The following is a 24646-nucleotide window of genomic DNA, read 5'->3' as shown; positions in this document are numbered from 1 at the left end:
GAGTGTATTTGATTGGTGAAACAGAGTCAAACGTCACCAGTGACTGTATTTGATTGGTGAAACGGAGTCAAACGTCACCAGTGAGTGTATTTGATTGGTGAAACGGAGTCAAACGTCACCAGTGACTGTATTTGATTGGTGAAACGGAGTCAAACGTCACCAGTGACTGTATTTGATTGGTGAAACGGAGTCAAACGTCACCAGTGACTGTATTTGATTGGTGAAACTGAGTCAAACGTCACCAGTGACTGTATTTGATTGGTGAAACAGAGTCAAACGTCACCAGTGACTGTATTTGATTGGTGAAACGGAGTCAAACGTCACCAGTGACTGTATTTGATTGGTGAAACGGAGTCAAACGTCACCAGTGACTGTATTTGATTGGTGAAACGGAGTCAAACGTCACCAGTGACTGTATTTGATTGGTGAAACGGAGTCAAACGTCACCAGTGACTGTATTTGATTGGTGAAACAGAGTCAAACGTCACCAGTGACTGTATTTGATTGGTGAAACAGAGTCAAACGTCACCAGTGACTGTATTTGATTGGTGAAACAGAGTCAAACGTCACCAGTGACTGTATTTGATTGGTGAAACGGAGTCAAACGTCACCAGTGACTGTATTTGATTGGTGAAACGGAGTCAAACGTCACCAGTGACTGTATTTGATTGGTGAAACGGAGTCAAACGTCACCAGTGACTGTATTTGATTGGTGAAACAGAGTCAAACGTCACCAGTGACTGTATTTGATTGGTGAAACGGAGTCAAACGTCACCAGTGACTGTATTTGATTGGTGAAACGGAGTCAAACGTCACCAGTGAGTGTATTTGATTGGTGAAACAGAGTCAAACGTCACCAGTGACTGTATTTGATTGGTGAAACGGAGTCAAACGTCACCAGTGAGTGTATTTGATTGGTGAAACGGAGTCAAACGTCACCAGTGACTGTATTTGATTGGTGAAACGGAGTCAAACGTCACCAGTGACTGTATTTGATTGGTGAAACGGAGTCAAACGTCACCAGTGACTGTATTTGATTGGTGAAACGGAGTCAAACGTCACCAGTGAGTGTATTTGATTGGTGAAACGCAGGCATGTGATAGTTCCTACTTTGAAGGTCTGTCTGACAAAGCAAAACAAACAAAGCGTGCATTAACAGATGGATAAAGATCAGTAGCGAGTAGCGAGCTGAATGTAGATAAAAGTAGCGGAGTAAAAGTAGCGTTCCTTCTCTATAAATATACTTAAGTAAAAGTAAAAGTAGGTTGCATTAAAACTACTCTTAGAAGTACAATTTATCCCAAAAGTTACTCAAGTAGATGTAACGGAGTAAATGTAGCGCGTTACTACCCACCTCTGTTTATATGTGGTTATAGTGTATATATATTTATATGTAGTTATAGTGTATATATATTTATATGTGGTTATAGTCTATATATATTTATATGTGGTTATAGTCTATATATATTTATATGTGGTTATAGTGTATATATATTTATATGTGGTTATAGTCTATATATATTTATATGTGGTTATAGTCTATATATATTTATATGTGGTTATAGTGTATATATATTTATATGTGGTTATAGTCTATATATATTTATATGTGGTTATAGTCTATATATATTTATATGTGGTTATAGTGTATATATATTTATATGTGGTTATAGTCTGTATATATTTATATGTGGTTATAGTCTGTATATATTTATATGTGGTTATAGTGTATATATATTTATATGTGGTTATAGTGTATATATATTTATATGTGGTTATAGTGTATATATATTTATATGTGGTTATAGTGTATATATATTTATATGTGGTTATAGTGTATATATATTTATATGTGGTTATAGTGTATATATATTTATATGTGGTTATAGTGTATATATATTTATATGTGGTTATAGTGTATATATATTTATATGTGGTTATAGTGTATATATATTTATATGTGGTTTTAGTGTATATATATTTATATGTGGTTATAGTCTATATATATTTATATGTGGTTATAGTGTATATATATTTATATGTGGTTATAGTGTATATATATTTATATGTGGTTATAGTGTATATATATTTATATGTGGTTAGAGTGTATATATATTTATATGTGGTTTTAGTGTATATATATTTATATGTGGTTATAGTCTATATATAATTATATGTGGTTATAGTGTATATATATTTATATGTGGTTATAGTCTATATATATTTATATGTGGTTATAGTCTATATATATTTATATGTGGTTATAGTGTATATATATTTATATGTGGTTATAGTCTGTATATATTTATATGTGGTTATAGTCTGTATATATTTATATGTGGTTATAGTGTATATATATTTATATGTGGTTTTAGTGTATATATATTTATATGTGGTTATAGTCTATATATAATTATATGTGGTTATAGTGTATATATATTTATATGTGGTTATAGTCTATATATATTTATATGTGGTTATAGTCTATATATATTTATATGTGGTTATAGTGTATATATATTTATATGTGGTTATAGTCTGTATATATTTATATGTGGTTATAGTCTGTATATATTTATATGTGGTTATAGTGTATATATATTTATATGTGGTTATAGTGTATATATATTTATATGTGGTTATAGTGTATATATATTTATATGTGGTTATAGTGTATATATATTTATATGTGGTTATAGTGTATATATATTTATATGTGGTTATAGTGTATATATTTATATGTGGTTATAGTGTATATATATTTATATGTGGTTATAGTGTATATATATTTATATGTGGTTATAGTCTGTATATATTTATATGTGGTTATAGTGTATATATATTTATATGTGGTTATAGTGTATATATATTTATATGTGGTTATAGTGTATATATATTTATATGTGGTTATAGTGTATATATATTTATATGTGGTTATAGTGTATATATATTTATATGTGGTTATAGTCTGTATATATTTATATGTGGTTATAGTCTGTATATATTTATATGTGGTTATAGTGTATATATATTTATATGTGGTTATAGTGTATATATATTTATATGTGGTTATAGTGTATATATATTTATATGTGGTTATAGTGTATATATATTTATATGTGGTTATAGTGTATATATATTTATATGTGGTTATAGTGTATATATATTTATATGTGGTTATAGTGTATATATATTTATATGTGGTTATAGTGTATATATATTTATATGTGGTTTTAGTGTATATATATTTATATGTGGTTATAGTCTATATATATTTATATGTGGTTATAGTGTATATATATTTATATGTGGTTATAGTGTATATATATTTATATGTGGTTATAGTGTATATATATTTATATGTGGTTAGAGTGTATATATATTTATATGTGGTTTTAGTGTATATATATTTATATGTGGTTATAGTCTATATATAATTATATGTGGTTATAGTGTATATATATTTATATGTGGTTATAGTCTATATATATTTATATGTGGTTATAGTCTATATATATTTATATGTGGTTATAGTGTATATATATTTATATGTGGTTATAGTCTGTATATATTTATATGTGGTTATAGTCTGTATATATTTATATGTGGTTATAGTGTATATATATTTATATGTGGTTATAGTGTATATATATTTATATGTGGTTATAGTGTATATATATTTATATGTGGTTATAGTGTATATATATTTATATGTGGTTATAGTGTATATATTTATATGTGGTTATAGTGTATATATATTTATATGTGGTTATAGTGTATATATATTTATATGTGGTTATAGTCTGTATATATTTATATGTGGTTATAGTGTATATATATTTATATGTGGTTATAGTGTATATATATTTATATGTGGTTATAGTGTATATATATTTATATGTGGTTATAGTCTGTATATATTTATATGTGGTTATAGTCTGTATATATTTATATGTGGTTATAGTGTATATATATTTATATGTGGTTATAGTGTATATATATTTATATGTGGTTATAGTGTATATATATTTATATGTGGTTATAGTGTATATATATTTATATGTGGTTATAGTGTATATATATTTATATGTGGTTATAGTGTATATATATTTATATGTGGTTATAGTGTATATATATTTATATGTGGTTATAGTGTATATATATTTATATGTGGTTTTAGTGTATATATATTTATATGTGGTTATAGTCTATATATATTTATATGTGGTTATAGTGTATATATATTTATATGTGGTTATAGTGTATATATATTTATATGTGGTTATAGTGTATATATATTTATATGTGGTTATAGTGTATATATATTTATATGTGGTTTTAGTGTATATATATTTATATGTGGTTATAGTCTATATATAATTATATGTGGTTATAGTGTATATATATTTATATGTGGTTATAGTCTATATATAATTATATGTGGTTATAGTGTATATATATTTATATGTGGTTATAGTGTATATATATTTATATGTGGTTATAGTGTATATATATTTATATGTGGTTATAGTCTATATATAATTATATGTGGTTATAGTGTATATATATTTATATGTGGTTATAGTGTATGTATATTTTTATGTGGTTTATATATATTTATATGTGGTTATAGTGTATGTATATTTTTATGTGGTTTATATATATTTATATGTGGTTATAGTCTATATATATTTACATGTGGTTATAGTGTATATATATTTATATGTGGTTATAGTCTGTATATATTTATATGTGGTTATAGAGTGTATATATTTATATGTGGTTTATGTATATTTATACGTGGTTATAGTGTATATATATTTATATGTGGTTATAGTGTATATATATTTATATGTGGTTATAGTGTATATATATTTATATGTGGTTATAGTGTATATATATTTATATGTGGTTATAGTGTATATATATTTATATGTGGTTATAGTGTATATATATTTATATGTGGTTATAGTCTGTATATATTTATATGTGGTTATAGTGTATATATATTTATATGTGGTTATAGTGTATATATATTTATATGTGGTTATAGTGTATATATATTTATATGTGGTTATAGTGTATATATATTTATATGTGGTTATAAACTGTATATATTTATATGTGGTTATAGTCTGTATATATTTATATGTGGTTATAGTGTATATATATTTATATGTGGTTATAGTGTATATATATTTATATGTGGTTATAGTGTATATATATTTATATGTGGTTATAGTGTATATATATTTATATGTGGTTATAGTGTATATATATTTATATGTGGTTATAGTGTATATATATTTATATGTGGTTATAGTGTATATATATTTATATGTGGTTATAGTGTATATATATTTATATGTGGTTATAGTGTATATATATTTATATGTGGTTTTAGTGTATATATATTTATATGTGGTTATAGTCTATATATAATTATATGTGGTTATAGTGTATATATATTTATATGTGGTTATAGTGTATATATATTTATATGTGGTTATAGTCTATATATATTTATATGTGGTTATAGTGTATATATATTTATATGTGGTTATAGTGTATATATATTTATATGTGGTTATAGTGTATATATATTTATATGTGGTTATAGTGTATATATATTTATATGTGGTTATAGTGTATATATATTTATGTGTGGTTATAGTGTATATATATATTTATATGTGGTTATAGTGTATATATATTTATATGTGGTTATAGTCTGTATATATTTATATGTGGTTATAGTGTATATATATTTATATGTGGTTATAGTGTATATATATTTATATGTGGTTATAGTGTATATATATTTATATGTGGTTATAGTGTATATATATTTATATGTGGTTATAGTGTATATATATTTATATGTGGTTATAGTGTATGTATATTTATATGTGGTTATAGTGTATATATATTTATATGTGGTTATAGTGTATATATATTTATATGTGGTTATAGTGTATGTATATTTATATGTGGTTATAGTGTATATATATTTATATGTGGTTATAGAGTGTATATATTTATATGTGGTTATAGTGTATATATATTTATATGTGGTTATAGAGTGTATATATTTATATGTGGTTATAGTGTATATATATTTATATGTGGTTATAGTGTATATATATTTATATGTGGTTATAGTGTATATATATTTATATGTGGTTATAGTGTATATATATTTATATGTGGTTATAGTGTATATATATTTATATGTGGTTATAGTGTATATATATTTATATGTGGTTATAGAGTGTATATATTTATATGTGGTTATAGTGTATATATATTTATATGTGGTTATAGTGTATATATATTTATATGTGGTTATAGTGTATATATATTTATATGTGGTTATAGTGTATATATATTTATATGTGGTTTTAGTGTATATATATTTATATGTGGTTATAGTCTATATATAATTATATGTGGTTATAGTGTATATATATTTATATGTGGTTATAGTGTATATATATTTATATGTGGTTATAGTCTATATATATTTATATGTGGTTATAGTGTATATATATTTATATGTGGTTATAGTGTATATATATTTATATGTGGTTATAGTGTATATATATTTATATGTGGTTATAGTGTATATATATTTATATGTGGTTATAGTGTATATATATTTATGTGTGGTTATAGTGTATATATATTTATATGTGGTTATAGTGTATGTATATTTATATGTGGTTATAGTCTGTATATATTTATATGTGGTTATAGTGTATATATATTTATATGTGGTTATAGTGTATATACATTTATATGTGGTTATAGTGTATATATATTTATATGTGGTTATAGTGTATATATATTTATATGTGGTTATAGAGTGTATATATTTATATGTGGTTATAGTGTATATATATTTATATGTGGTTATAGAGTGTATATATTTATATGTGGTTATAGTGTATATATATTTATATGTGGTTATAGTGTATATATATTTATATGTGGTTATAGTGTATATATATTTATATGTGGTTATAGTGTATATATATTTATATGTGGTTTTAGTGTATATATATTTATATGTGGTTATAGTCTATATATAATTATATGTGGTTATAGTGTATATATATTTATATGTGGTTATAGAGTGTATATATTTATATGTGGTTATAGTGTATATATATTTATATGTGGTTATAAACTGTATATATTTATATGTGGTTATAGTCTGTATATATTTATATGTGGTTATAGTGTATATATATTTATATGTGGTTATAGTGTATATATATTTATATGTGGTTATAGTGTATATATATTTATATGTGGTTATAGTGTATATATATTTATATGTGGTTATAGTGTATATATATTTATATGTGGTTATAGTGTATATATATTTATATGTGGTTATAGAGTGTATATATTTATATGTGGTTATAGTGTATATATATTTATATGTGGTTATAGTCTATATATAATTATATGTGGTTATAGTGTATATATATTTATATGTGGTTATAGTGTATATATATTTATATGTGGTTATAGTGTATATATATTTATATGTGGTTATAGTGTATATATATTTATATGTGGTTATAGTGTATATATATTTATATGTGGTTATAGTGTATATATATGTTTATGTGGTTATAGTGTATATATATTTATATGTGGTTATAGTGTATATATATTTATATGTGGTTATAGTGTATATATATTTATATGTGGTTATAGTGTATATATATTTATATGTGGTTATAGTGTATATATATTTATATGTGGTTATAGTGTATATATATTTATATGTGGTTATAGTGTATATATATTTATATGTGGTTATAGTGTATATATATTTATATGTGGTTATAGTGTATGTATATTTATATGTGGTTATAGTGTATATATATTTATATGTGGTTATAGAGTGTATATATTTATATGTGGTTATAGTGTATATATATTTATATGTGGTTATAGAGTGTATATATTTATATGTGGTTATAGTGTATATATATTTATATGTGGTTATAGTGTATATATATTTATATGTGGTTATAGTGTATATATATTTATATGTGGTTATAGTGTATATATATTTATATGTGGTTATAGTGTATATATATTTATATGTGGTTATAGTGTATATATATTTATATGTGGTTATAGTGTATATATATTTATATGTGGTTATAGAGTGTATATATTTATATGTGGTTATAGTGTATATATATTTATATGTGGTTATAGTGTATATATATTTATATGTGGTTATAGTGTATATATATTTATATGTGGTTATAGTGTATATATATTTATATGTGGTTTTAGTGTATATATATTTATATGTGGTTATAGTCTATATATAATTATATGTGGTTATAGTGTATATATATTTATATGTGGTTATAGTGTATATATATTTATATGTGGTTATAGTGTATATATATTTATATGTGGTTATAGTGTATATATATTTATATGTGGTTATAGTGTATATATATTTATATGTGGTTATAGTGTATATATATTTATGTGTGGTTATAGTGTATATATATTTATATGTGGTTATAGTGTATATATATTTATATGTGGTTATAGTCTGTATATATTTATATGTGGTTATAGTGTATATATATTTATATGTGGTTATAGTGTATATACATTTATATGTGGTTATAGTGTATATATATTTATATGTGGTTATAGTGTATATATATTTATATGTGGTTATAGAGTGTATATATTTATATGTGGTTATAGTGTATATATATTTATATGTGGTTATAGAGTGTATATATTTATATGTGGTTATAGTGTATATATATTTATATGTGGTTATAGTGTATATATATTTATATGTGGTTATAGTGTATTTATATTTATATGTGGTTATAGTGTATATATATTTATATGTGGTTTTAGTGTATATATATTTATATGTGGTTATAGTCTATATATAATTATATGTGGTTATAGTGTATATATATTTATATGTGGTTATAGTGTATATATATTTATATGTGGTTATAGTCTATATATATTTATATGTGGTTATAGTGTATATATATTTATATGTGGTTATAGTGTATATATATTTATATGTGGTTATAGTGTATATATATTTATATGTGGTTATAGTGTATATATATTTATATGTGGTTATAGTGTATATATATGTTTATGTGGTTATAGTGTATATATATTTATATGTGGTTATAGTGTATATATATGTTTATGTGGTTATAGTGTATATATATTTATATGTGGTTATAGTGTATGTATATTTTTATGTGGTTTATATATATTTATATGTGGTTATAGTCTATATATATTTACATGTGGTTATAGTGTATATATATTTATATGTGGTTATAGTCTGTATATATTTATATGTGGTTATAGAGTGTATATATTTATATGTGGTTTATGTATATTTATACGTGGTTATAGTGTATATATATTTATATGTGGTTATAGTGTATATATATTTATATGTGGTTATAGTGTATATATATTTATATGTGGTTATAGTGTATATATATTTATATGTGGTTATAGTGTATATATATTTATATGTGGTTATAGTCTGTATATATTTATATGTGGTTATAGTGTATATATATTTATATGTGGTTATAGTGTATATATATTTATATGTGGTTATAGTGTATATATATTTATATGTGGTTATAGTCTGTATATATTTATATGTGGTTATAGTCTATATATATTTACATGTGGTTATAGTGTATATATATTTATATGTGGTTATAGTCTGTATATATTTATATGTGGTTATAGAGTGTATATATTTATATGTGGTTTATGTATATTTATACGTGGTTATAGTGTATATATATTTATATGTGGTTATAGTGTATATATATTTATATGTGGTTATAGTGTATATATATTTATATGTGGTTATAGTGTATATATATTTATATGTGGTTATAGTGTATATATATTTATATGTGGTTATAGTCTGTATATATTTATATGTGGTTATAGTGTATATATATTTATATGTGGTTATAGTGTATATATATTTATATGTGGTTATAGTGTATATATATTTATATGTGGCTTTAGTGTATATATATTTATATGTGGTTATAGTCTATATATAATTATATGTGGTTATAGTGTATATATATTTATATGTGGTTATAGTGTATATATATTTATATGTGGTTATAGTCTATATATATTTATATGTGGTTATAGTGTATATATATTTATATGTGGTTATAGTGTATATATATTTATATGTGGTTATAGTGTATATATATTTATATGTGGTTATAGTGTATATATATTTATATGTGGTTATAGTGTATATATATGTTTATGTGGTTATAGTGTATATATATTTATATGTGGTTATAGTGTATATATATTTATATGTGGTTATAGTGTATATATATTTATATGTGGTTATAGTGTATATATATTTATATGTGGTTATAGTGTATATATATTTATATGTGGTTATAGTGTATATATATTTATATGTGGTTATAGTGTATATATATTTATATGTGGTTATAGTGTATATATATTTATATGTGGTTATAGTGTATGTATATTTATATGTGGTTATAGTGTATATATATTTATATGTGGTTATAGAGTGTATATATTTATATGTGGTTATAGTGTATATATATTTATATGTGGTTATAGAGTGTATATATTTATATGTGGTTATAGTGTATATATATTTATATGTGGTTATAGTGTATATATATTTATATGTGGTTATAGTGTATATATATTTATATGTGGTTATAGTGTATATATATTTATATGTGGTTATAGTGTATATATATTTATATGTGGTTATAGTGTATATATATTTATATGTGGTTATAGTGTATATATATTTATATGTGGTTATAGAGTGTATATATTTATATGTGGTTATAGTGTATATATATTTATATGTGGTTATAGTGTATATATATTTATATGTGGTTATAGTGTATATATATTTATATGTGGTTATAGTGTATATATATTTATATGTGGTTTTAGTGTATATATATTTATATGTGGTTATAGTCTATATATAATTATATGTGGTTATAGTGTATATATATTTATATGTGGTTATAGTGTATATATATTTATATGTGGTTATAGTGTATATATATTTATATGTGGTTATAGTGTATATATATTTATATGTGGTTATAGTGTATATATATTTATATGTGGTTATAGTGTATATATATTTATGTGTGGTTATAGTGTATATATATTTATATGTGGTTATAGTGTATATATATTTATATGTGGTTATAGTCTGTATATATTTATATGTGGTTATAGTGTATATATATTTATATGTGGTTATAGTGTATATACATTTATATGTGGTTATAGTGTATATATATTTATATGTGGTTATAGTGTATATATATTTATATGTGGTTATAGAGTGTATATATTTATATGTGGTTATAGTGTATATATATTTATATGTGGTTATAGAGTGTATATATTTATATGTGGTTATAGTGTATATATATTTATATGTGGTTATAGTGTATATATATTTATATGTGGTTATAGTGTATTTATATTTATATGTGGTTATAGTGTATATATATTTATATGTGGTTTTAGTGTATATATATTTATATGTGGTTATAGTCTATATATAATTATATGTGGTTATAGTGTATATATATTTATATGTGGTTATAGTGTATATATATTTATATGTGGTTATAGTCTATATATATTTATATGTGGTTATAGTGTATATATATTTATATGTGGTTATAGTGTATATATATTTATATGTGGTTATAGTGTATATATATTTATATGTGGTTATAGTGTATATATATTTATATGTGGTTATAGTGTATATATATGTTTATGTGGTTATAGTGTATATATATTTATATGTGGTTATAGTGTATATATATTTATATGTGGTTATAGTGTATGTATATTTTTATGTGGTTTATATATATTTATATGTGGTTATAGTCTATATATATTTACATGTGGTTATAGTGTATATATATTTATATGTGGTTATAGTCTGTATATATTTATATGTGGTTATAGAGTGTATATATTTATATGTGGTTTATGTATATTTATACGTGGTTATAGTGTATATATATTTATATGTGGTTATAGTGTATATATATTTATATGTGGTTATAGTGTATATATATTTATATGTGGTTATAGTGTATATATATTTATATGTGGTTATAGTGTATATATATTTATATGTGGTTATAGTCTGTATATATTTATATGTGGTTATAGTGTATATATATTTATATGTGGTTATAGTGTATATATATTTATATGTGGTTATAGTGTATATATATTTATATGTGGTTATAGTCTGTATATATTTATATGTGGTTATAGTCTATATATATTTACATGTGGTTATAGTGTATATATATTTATATGTGGTTATAGTCTGTATATATTTATATGTGGTTATAGAGTGTATATATTTATATGTGGTTTATGTATATTTATACGTGGTTATAGTGTATATATATTTATATGTGGTTATAGTGTATATATATTTATATGTGGTTATAGTGTATATATATTTATATGTGGTTATAGTGTATATATATTTATATGTGGTTATAGTGTATATATATTTATATGTGGTTATAGTCTGTATATATTTATATGTGGTTATAGTGTATATATATTTATATGTGGTTATAGTGTATATATATTTATATGTGGTTATAGTGTATATATATTTATATGTGGCTTTAGTGTATATATATTTATATGTGGTTATAGTCTATATATAATTATATGTGGTTATAGTGTATATATATTTATATGTGGTTATAGTGTATATATATTTATATGTGGTTATAGTCTATATATATTTATATGTGGTTATAGTGTATATATATTTATATGTGGTTATAGTGTATATATATTTATATGTGGTTATAGTCTATATATAATTATATGTGGTTATAGTGTATATATATTTATATGTGGTTATAGTGTATATATATTTTTATGTGGTTTATATATATTTATATGTGGTTATAGTGTATGTATATTTTTATGTGGTTTATATATATTTATATGTGGTTATAGTCTATATATATTTACATGTGGTTATAGTGTATATATATTTATATGTGGTTATAGTCTGTATATATTTATATGTGGTTATAGAGTGTATATATTTATATGTGGTTTATGTATATTTATACGTGGTTATAGTGTATATATATTTATATGTGGTTATAGTGTATATATATTTATATGTGGTTATAGTGTATATATATTTATATGTGGTTATAGTGTATATATATTTATATGTGGTTATAGTGTATATATTTATATGTGGTTATAGTGTATATATATTTATATGTGGTTATAGTGTATATATATTTATATGTGGTTATAGTCTGTATATATTTATATGTGGTTATAGTGTATATATATTTATATGTGGTTATAGTGTATATATATTTATATGTGGTTATAGTGTATATATATTTATATGTGGTTATAGTGTATATATATTTATATGTGGTTATAGTGTATATATATTTATATGTGGTTATAGAGTGTATATATTTATATGTGGTTATAGTGTATATATATTTATATGTGGTTATAGTGTATATATATTTATATGTGGTTATAGTGTATATATATTTATATGTGGTTATAGTGTATATATTTATATGTGGTTATAGTGTATATATATTTATATGTGGTTATAGTGTATATATATTTATATGTGGTTATAGACTATATATATTTATATGTGGTTATAGAGTATATATATATTGCGCCCTCATCTTTGCGTCCTGATGAGCGCACCGCGGGCCACGCCCACAGGTGCTCTCTCTCCGCTGCGTTTGTGCCTCCTTGCGCCTGCAGACAATCTGCAATCCGCGCACCAGCCCGTGATGAACGAGCTGCCTTCATAAGCCTGCTCAATCTGCCATCCCGCGCAGGAATATAGTCTTCTGTACCGTAAGCCGATACCCAGCTTTATGCTCTCTCTCTCTCTCTCTCTCTCTCTCTCTCTCTCTCTCTCTCTCTCTCTCTCTCTCTCTCTCTCTCTCTCTCTCTCTCTCCCTCTCTCTGTGTTTCATTGTTCTTCCTTGTCGTCCTCCCCAGCAATCTGCCTTCGTCTCCGCGTGATCGAGCTGTGCGCCTCGACTTCTCTTTTGGACTTTGGACGACCACCCTCGATCCTTGACCCCTCGCATGGACTCTGACTCTGACGTCTCTCTCTCGCCCTGGACCGTCTGCCTACCCCATGGACTGCCTCGTTATTATATTTAGTATTGTTTGATTATTATATATATATATATATATATATATATATATATATATATACAGTATATATATATATATATATATATATATATATATATATATATATATATATATATATATATATATATATATATATATATATACAGTATATATATATATATATATATATATATATATATATATGTATATATATATATATATATATGGTCTATATATATAATAAATCTCAGAGCTACATACTGCGCTCTGGTGTCTGTTGCCGTCATCTCCTTCTGTCCAATCCATAACAAATTCTGTATATGAATGCTAAACAAGAACAACATTGTTAACTGCACAATAGAAGAATGACAGTCAATAATGACCACAAAGTCAAGTAAACAGGTGTGGTCAATTATGTCCTTAAAGCAACCGCTACAATGTATGTATGTGTGTGTATGTATGTTTATATATATATATATATATATATATATATATATATATATATATATATATATATATATATATATATATATATATATATATAATATGAGAGAGTACAGTACCTGGTGTAGATGTATGTACAGTATGTAATATATATATAATATGAGAGAGTACAGTACCTGGTGTAGATGTATGTAATATATATATAATATGAGAGAGTACAGTACCTGGTGTGTGTAATATATATATAATATGAGAGAGTACAGTACCTGGTGTAGATGTATGTAATATATATATAATATGAGAGAGTACAGTACCTGGTGTAGATGTATGTAATATATATATAATATGAGAGAGTACAGTACCTGGTGTAGATGTATGTAATATATATATAATATGAGAGAGTACAGTACCTGGTGTGTGTAATATATATATAATATGAGAGAGTACAGTACCTGGTGTAGATGTATGTAATATATATATAATATGAGAGAGTACAGTACCTGGTGTAGATGTATGTAATATATATATAATATGAGAGAGTACAGTATGTAATATATATATAATATGAGAGAGTACAGTACCTGGTGTCCACTGTTGAGAGAGTACTACATATAAAGAAGAAAGAAATGAAGTGTGGTTAGTCACAAAGAAAGACTGCAAGTCACATGACCGGGTGTCTTACCCAATACTTCTTAGGGTTGGAGTTGAAGAGTTCCACATCAGAAGGTGTTGTTGGGGCCCCAGTGGGGGCCACAGTGTGGGTCCCCATCCTCTCTGCTGGCTGCAAGGTCCTTGTTTCTGTTGTCTGTCTCAGGCTTCTAGTGCTTTCCTCTGTGTTGGAAGACATCACATTGATACTGGAACCTATTTCATATCATCACATTGACACTGGAATCTATAGTTGACATATTTGATATTGTCACATTGATACTGGAATTCATTGTTGACATATTTGATATCACTTTGACATTGGAATCTATAGTTGACATATTTGATATCATCACATTGATACTGGAATCGATTGTTGGCATATTTGGTATCATCACATTGGTACTGGAATCGATAAGAAACATTTGATATCATCACTTTGATACTGGAATCTATAGTTGACATCGTTCATTACTTCACATTGATACTGGAATCTATAGTTGACATCTTTCATATCACATTGATACTGGAATCTATAGTGGAAATCTTTGATATCATATTGATACTGAAATTTATTATTGACACATTTGATATCATCACATTGATACTGGAACCTACAAGCAACATCTTTGATATCATCACATTGATACTGGAATATAGAATTGACATGTTTGATTTCATCACATTGATACTGGAATCTATAGTTGACATGTTTGATATAATCACATTGATACTGGAATCTATGTTTTTGCCTATTTGATATCATCACATTGATACCGGAATCTACAAGTAACTTCTTTGATATCATCACTTTAACACTGGAAACAATAGTTGGCAACTTTCATTACATCACATTGATCCTGGAATCTATAGTGGAAATATTTTGATATCATCACATTGATACTTGAATCTATAGTTGACATACTTGTTATCATCACATTGATACTGGAATGATAAGTAACATATTTAACATCATCACTTTAATACTGGAACCTATAATTGACTTTTGACATAATCACATTGATGCTGGAATCTATTGTTGACATATTTGATATCATCACATTGATACTGGAATCAATTGTTGATATATTTGATATCATCACATTGATACAGGAATTGTTAAGTAACATATTTGATATCATCCCATTGATACTGTAATCTATTGTTAACGGCTTTCATATCATCCCATTGATACTGGAATCTATTGTTGACATATCCTGAGGGAACTCTCCTGAAGGAATCAATAAAGTACTATCTATCTATCTATCTATTTAATATAATCACTTTAATACTGGTACCTACAAGAAACATATTTGATATCATCACATTGATACAGGGATCGTAAAGTAACATATTTGATATCATCGCATTGATAGTGGAATCTATAGTTGACATCTTTCATATCATCATATTGATACTGGAATCTATAGTTGTCATATTTCATATCATATTGATACTGAAATATATAGTTGACATTTCGTTTAATCCCATTGATACTGGAATCTATAGTTGACATATTTCATATCATATTGATACTGAAATATATAGTTGACATTTCGTTTAATCCCATTGATACTGGAATCTATAGTTGACATATTTCATATCATCACATTTATATTGCAATCTATAAGTAACATCTTTGATATCATCACATTCATACTGGAATCTATAAGTAACATAATACATTACATCACATTGATACTGTAATCTATAGTTGACATCTTTCATTATCATCACATTGATACTGGAATCTATAGTTGACATCTTTCATTATCATCACATTGATACTGGAATCTAAAGTTGACATATTTCATATCATCACATTGATACTGGAATCTATAGTTGATATCGTTCATATCATCACATTGATACTGGAATCTATAGTTGACATCTTTCTTATCATCACATTGATAGTGGAATCTATAGTTGACATATTTCATATCATCACATTGATACTGGAATCTATAGTTGACATATTTCATATCATCACATTGATACTGGAATCCACAGTTGACATTTTTCATATCATCACATTGATACTGGAATCCATAGTTGACATCTTTCATATTACATTGATACTGTAATCTATAGTTGATGTATTTCTTTTCATCACATTGATACTGGAATCTATAGTTGACATCTTTCATATTACATTGATACTGTAATCTATAGTTGACATCTTTATTTTCATCACATTGATACTGAAATCTATAGTTGACATCTTTCATATCATCACATTGATACTGGAATCTATAGTTGACATATTTCATATCATCACATTGACACTGGAATCTATAGTTGACATATTTAATATCATCACATTGATACTGGAATCTATAGTTGACATCTTTCATACCATCACATTGATACTGAAATCTATAGTTGACATCTTTCATATCATTACATTGATACTGGAATCTATAGTTGACATATTTCATATCATCACATTGACACTGGAATTTATAGTTGACATATTACATATTACATTGATACTGTAATCTATAGTTGCCATATTTAATATCATCACATTGATACTGAAATCTATAGTTGACATCTTTCATATCATCACATTGATACTGTAATCTATAGTTGCCATATTTAATATCATCACATTGATACTGAAATCTATAGTTGACATCTTTCATATCATTACATTGATACTGGAATCTATAGTTGACATATTTCATATCATCACATTGACACTGGAATTTATAGTTACCATATTTAATATTATCACATTGATAGTGGAATCTATAATTGACATATTTCATACCATCACATTGATACTGGAATCTCTAGTTGACATCTTTCATATCACATTGATACTGGAATCATGCCTTGGATTGCTTTGAGCGTGTGTCAAACAGGAAGGATGATCTTACCTGTGTGGGCCGTCTTGAAGATAAAGGTTCCAGGTGTTGTGAGTTGATGACTTGGCGTGAAGTCCGGTGTTCTCACGTTGTCTTGCAACACGGCCGCAGTGTGGCTAGCTAAGGTTCTAGTGGTCACTTCTGGTGTTGTGGCCATGTTGGAAGATCCTGCCACTCCAGGGTTTAATTTGGTGGTTGTGGCACCAGTAGGTGGCACAAGAGAGCTTTGAGGATCCTTTGTGTTGCTTGGCGGAGATGCTTGAGTGGCAGCCGCGTCTGCTGGTCCTGCGGCAGCCGGGTCTGCCGGTCCTGTGGTGGCAAGGTCTGCAGGTTCTACAGTGGCAGACCCTGCTGGTCCTGCGGCAGCCGGGTCTGCCGGTCCTGTGGTGGCAAGGTCTGCAGGTTCTACAGTGGCAGACCCTGCTGGTCCTGCGGCAGCCGGGTCTGCCGGTCCTGTGGCGGCAAGGTCTGCAGGTTCTACAGTGGCAGACCCTGCTGGTCCTGTGGCGGCAGGGTCTCCTGGTCCTGCGGCAGCCGGGTCTGCCGGTCCTGTGGTGGCAAGGTCTGCAGGTTCTACAGTGGCAGACCCTGCTGGTCCTGCGGCAGCCGGGTCTGCCGGTCCTGTGGCGGCAAGGTCTGCAGGTTCTACAGTGGCAGACCCTGCTGGTCCTGTGGCGGCAGTGTCTCCTGGTCCTGTGGCGGCATGGTCTGCTGGGTCTACAGTGGCAGTGTCTCCTGGTCCTGTGGCGGCATGGTCTGCTGGGTCTACAGTGGCAGAGTCTGCTGTTCCTGTGGCGGCCGGGTCCGCCGGTCCTGCGACGCCAGAGTCGGCCAGTTTTGCGGCGCCAGGGTCAGCTACCACTGAAGCGGCAGAGTCTGCTACCACTGAAGCGGCAGGGTCTGCTACCACTGAGGCGGCAAGTGCGATGTTGGTGGCTTGTGCTGCCTTGTCAGTGGTAGCCTTTGTGACGCTAGCAATGGTGACTACTGAGTTGGGTGTGATGGTGTTCTGGTCACTTGGAAGTGCTACAGTGGTTTTGGGTTCCACTTGTTGATTTGTTGGGTTCACATGTGTGTGAGCACCAGCTGGCACTTTGGTGGTCAGAAGAGATCCTCCTGGCAGGACCACGGCACCATCCGCCACTTGAGTGGGTACGGAAACATCACCTTCACCATCGGAACACACTTTGTGACATGTAAGACCTGCAAAACACATTATTATTATATTATATATTGTCTGACTTTATATTTGTCTTTCTTCATAATAAATGACTATGTTGTAAATATATATTGTGTGACTATAAATGACTATGTTGTAAATATATCTAGTGTGGTGTAACAATACAACGTTCCTGGAATCCTGTATGTAATATTGTAATATAATGTAATATTGTAATGTAATGTAATATTGTAATGTAATGTAATATTGTAATATAATGTAATATTGTAATGTAATGTAATATTGTAATGTAATGTAATATTGTAATATAATGTAATATTGTAATGTAATGTAATATTGTAATGTAATGTAATATTGTAATATAATGTAATATTGTAATGTAATGTAATATTGTAATGTAATGTAATAATGTAATGTAATGTAATATTGTAATGTAATGTAATAATATAATGTAATGTAATATTGTAATGTAATGTAATAATGTAATTTAATATAATATTGATATTGCTCATTTTGACAAATACATCTTGTAGATATGAATGAATGCTATTTAAATAATACCATCAACTAGTACTAGTGTCAATACTTGGTCCTGGGGGTTAGCTTTTCCGGGATGCAACAGAAAGTTGGCACGGGCGAGACGGGAATGAAGGTACATGATTTATTTAAAGACTATAAATACCAAAAAAAAGGATCAAACAAAAAGCGCGCACAGTGGCGGAGAATAAACTAGACTATAAACACAAAACTTGCACATTGGCAGAAACTATGAACAATTAAAGAAAACTTGCAAAGTATGGCTTGAATAAAGAAAACTTACTTGGCATGAACAAAAAAGGAGCAGCGTGAACGATGGACATGAAAAGGAGTTAGAGGCATGAACAGAGCATAAATGTGTTGTGAGGTCGTCAGGCCGAACAACAGAAAATGAATGAACTTAAATACTATGGACATGATTAGTGAAAGCAGGTGCGTGACTCAAAACGTGAAACAGGTGCGTGACGTGACAGGTGAAAACTAATGGTTGCTATGGTGACCAGACAAGGGAGTGAAAAGACAGAAACTAAACAAAACATGATAATACAGACATGACAACTAGATTATTTTATGTTTGCTTTATAGCTGATTTAAATGCTCTGTATTTATATGGCACTTTACTATGAAGTGTATTTATATGGCACTTTACTATGAAGTGTATTTATATGGCACTTTACTATGAAGTGTATTTATATGGCACTTTACTATGAAGTGTATTTATATGGCACTTTACTATGAAGTGTTTTTAATTTATATAGCACTTTACTATGAAGTGATTTATATGGCACTTTACTATGAAGTGTATTTATATGGCACTTTACTATGAAGTGTATTTATATGGCACTTTACTATGAAGTGTATTTATATGGCACTTTACTATGAAGTGTATTTATATGGCACTTTACTATGAAGTGTATTTATATGGCACTTTACTATGAAGTGTATTTATATGGCACTTTACTATGAAGTGTTTTGTATTTATATGGCACTTTACTATGAAGTGTTTTGTAATTATATGGCACTTTACTATGAAGTGTATTTATATGGCACTTTACTATGAAGTGTTTTGTATTTATATGGCACTTTACTATGAAGTGTTTTGTAATTATATGGCACTTTACTATGAAGTGTATTTATATGGCACTTTACTATGAAGTGTATTTATATGGCACTTTACTATGAAGTGTTTTGTATTTATATGGCACTTTACTATGAAGTGTTTTGTAAATATATGGCACTTTACTATGAAGTGTATTTATATGGCACTTTACTATGAAGTGTTTTGTATTTATATGGCACTTTACTATGAAGTGTTTTGTATTTAAAAGGCACTTTACTATGAAGTGTATTTATATGGCACTTTACTATGAAGTGTTTTGTATGGCACTTTACTATGACGTGTATTTATATGGCACTTTACTATGAAGTGTATTTATATGGCACTTTACTATGAAGTGTTTTTTATTTATACAGCACTTTACTTAGAAGTGTATTTATATGGCACTTTACTATGAAGTGTTTTTTTATTTATATGGCACTTTATTATGAAATGTATTTATATGGCACTTTACTATGAAGCTTATTTATATGGCACTTTACTATGAAGTGTTTTTTTATTTATATGGCACTTTACTATGAAGTGCATTTATATGGCACTTTACAATGAAGTGTATTTATATGGCACTTTACTATGAAGTGTTTTTTATTTATATGGCACTTTACTATGAAGTGTTTTGTATAGCACTTTACTATGAAGTGTATTTATATGGCACTTTACTATGAAGTGTATTTATTTGGCACTTTACTATGAAGTGTTTTTTTTTATTTATATGGCACTTTACTATGAAGTGTTTTGTATGGCACTTTACTATGAAGTTTTTTGTATTTATATGGCACTTTACTATGAAGTGTATTTATATGGCACTTTACTCTGAAGTGTATTTATTTGGCACTTTACTATGAAGTGTTTTTTTTATTTATATGGCACTTTACTATGAAGTGTTTTGTATGGCACTTTACTATGAAGTTTTTTGTATTTATATGGCACTTTACTATGAAGTGTATTTATATGGCACTTTACTATGAAGTGTATTTATATGGCACTTTACTATGAAGTGTATTTATATGGCATTTTACTATGAAGTGTGTTTATATGGCACTTTACTATGAAGTGTTTTGTAATTATATGGCACTTTACTCTGAAGTGTATTTATATGGCACTTTACTACGAAGTGTATTTATATGGCACTTTACTATGAAGTGTTTTTTATTTATATGGCACTTTACTATGAAGTGTATTTATATGGCACTTTACTATGAAGTGTATTTATATGGCACTTTACTATGAAGTGTATTTATATGGCACTTTACTATGAAGTGTATTTATATGGCACTTTACTATGAAGTGTATTTATATGGCACTTTACTATTAAGTTTTTTTTTATTTATATGGCACTTTACTATGCAGTGTTTTGTATGGCACTTTACTATGAAGTGTATTTATATGGCATTTTGCTATGAAGTGTATTTATTTGGCACTTTAATATGAAGTGTTTTTAATTTATATGGCACTTTACTATGAAGTGTTTTGTATAGCACTTTACTATGACGTGTATTTATATGGCACTTTACTATGAAGTGTATTTATATGGCACTTTACTATGAAGTGTTTTTTATTTATATGGCACTTTACTTAGAAGTGTATTTATATGGCACTTTACTATGAAGTGTTTTTTTATTTATATGGCACTTTACTATGAAGTGTATTTATATGGCACTTTACTATGAAGTGTTTATTTATATGGCACTTTACTATGAAGTGTTTTGTATTTATATGGCACTTTACTAAGAAGTGTTTATTTATATGGCACTTTACTATGAAGTGTTTTGTATTTATATGGCACTTTACTAAGAAGTGTTTTTTATTTTTATGGCACTTTACAATGAAGTTTGTTTATATGGCACTTTACTATGAAGTGTTTTGTATTTATATGGCACTTTACTATGAAGTGTTTTGTATTTATATGGCACTTTACTATGAAGTGTTTTTTTATTGATATGGCACTTAGAAGTTTATTTATTTATTTATTGGTTGCCGGTATGGGCTCTGCAGGGTTGGGTTGGGGCGGGCGGGGGCTGGCTTTGTTTGGCGGGGGGAGGGGCTCGCGTGGCGTCACGTTAAAGTGGTCTGGTGTGGGTCACGGGCTGTGGCGGGGGGTGGCGGCCTCCTGGCCGTAGTTCCTGGTTGTCAGCCGCGTGGACTGGGGGGATGTCCGGGCCCTCTACTCCTCCTACTTATAGCGCACACAGTCACACATATATAGGACTTTGGGGATTGTCCTGCGGGGAGGCATGGCGGGGGGTTGAGGATGCCTCCAATGGGGCTCCAGTCCTCCTTTCTTGTCCCCTGCTCGTCCATCCCTCAATCTTAGCTGCATATTAGACACTTAGGATTTGGGGGGCTTGGTTTGGTTGGGACCCACCATGACCTTGATGTCCCCCAATTTTAATCGCATTATTAGTTCCCACAAGCATACATATCTCACTCACGCTACAGTACACACATCAATAGGGACTGGAGGTCGGCTGTAACGGCTGACCTCCTAATTTTAACTACACAGTAGACACTCTGGGGGGCCTTGTACACATGCATGGGGGGTTTGGGGTTCGGCGCACCCCTCATTGCCTCGTCGGCCGGCGGGGACTGCGGTCTGGTGGCCTGCCAGGCTTTTATTCATTTATTATTGTTATATATATATATTTTTTATTTTTAATGTATTTATTATTTTTATTTTTATTATTACTCATTTTTATTTTATTTTATTTTTTAAATTTTATTTTTTATTTTATTTTTTTTTATTTTTATTTTATTTCATTTTTTTTTAATCTTATTATTTATTTGTGTGTGGCGTCGCGCGGGTCTCACTTCCTGTTGGATGGGGTCCGTGCCCGTGTGGCCCGACCTTGCGCTGTGGGGTCTCTGTTGGTGACTTGGTGTGGTGGCGGCGCAGCCCCCGTGTCTGGTCTGGATGCTGTGTCCCGGTTGTTTGGGCGGTGGTGTGTTTGTGCGGGTTTGGGTTGGGGTGGGGGGCCTTTTGGTTGGGGGGGTTGTTGGTGTCTCTTGTTTGCGTGTTGGCGTTCGGGCTGACCGGCGGGCTGGCGCCGGCTGGTCTCCGTGGCCCTGGTGGCGTGTGGTTGCTGGTCGCAGTTTTTCTTTGATCGCTTTAATTTGATTGGCTGGTGCTGGCTGTCTGGGGTTATTGCGGCTGCTGTTTCTGCTGCCGTTTGTTTGTGGTGTGGGCGCCCGTGGCTGCTGGGTCTGGTGCAGGGGTGTGGCTGATGTTGTGACTGGTGGCAGCGCGCGCGCGTGATGGCTGTCGGGGCTGACGAACTGTGTATATGTATGTATATGTGTGTGTATGTATGTATGTTTATATATGTGTATGTGTACATATGTGTATGTATATGTATATATGTGTATGTGTGGGTATGTATACGTGTATGTGTGTATGTGTATGTGTATGTGTGTATGTATGTATGTATGTATATTTCTGGGGGTACGCTCTGGGCCTGCCTGTCAGACGGGGGTCGACGCCTCAGGCTACTGCATCCGAACTGCGTGTCTGGAGCTCCTGGGTCCCGCTGTCCATCCCTTCCGGGTGCCCGTCTTGGTTGGGGC

At 28.2% G+C, this 24646-nt stretch overlaps 1 protein-coding gene across 1 annotated transcript in view; it reads right to left on the bottom strand.

The window, feature by feature from the left end:
- Window positions 1-24646, bottom strand: part of podxl (podocalyxin-like) — a 95163-nt gene that overhangs the window by 14396 nt on the left and 56121 nt on the right. Inside the window, exons 2-4 of the mRNA XM_072913129.1 lie at window positions 18264-19454; window positions 15416-15564; window positions 15315-15338 (exon numbers count right to left, since the gene is read on the bottom strand). Coding sequence (XP_072769230.1) covers window positions 15315-15338; window positions 15416-15564; window positions 18264-19454 — 1364 coding nt within the window. The remainder of the gene's footprint in view (window positions 1-15314; window positions 15339-15415; window positions 15565-18263; window positions 19455-24646) is intronic.

This window comes from Nerophis lumbriciformis, linkage group LG05 (assembly GCF_033978685.3).
Source record: "Nerophis lumbriciformis linkage group LG05, RoL_Nlum_v2.1, whole genome shotgun sequence".
Taxonomy (NCBI): domain Eukaryota; kingdom Metazoa; phylum Chordata; class Actinopteri; order Syngnathiformes; family Syngnathidae; genus Nerophis; species Nerophis lumbriciformis.
This window is presented reverse-complemented; position numbering and strand designations above follow the sequence as displayed.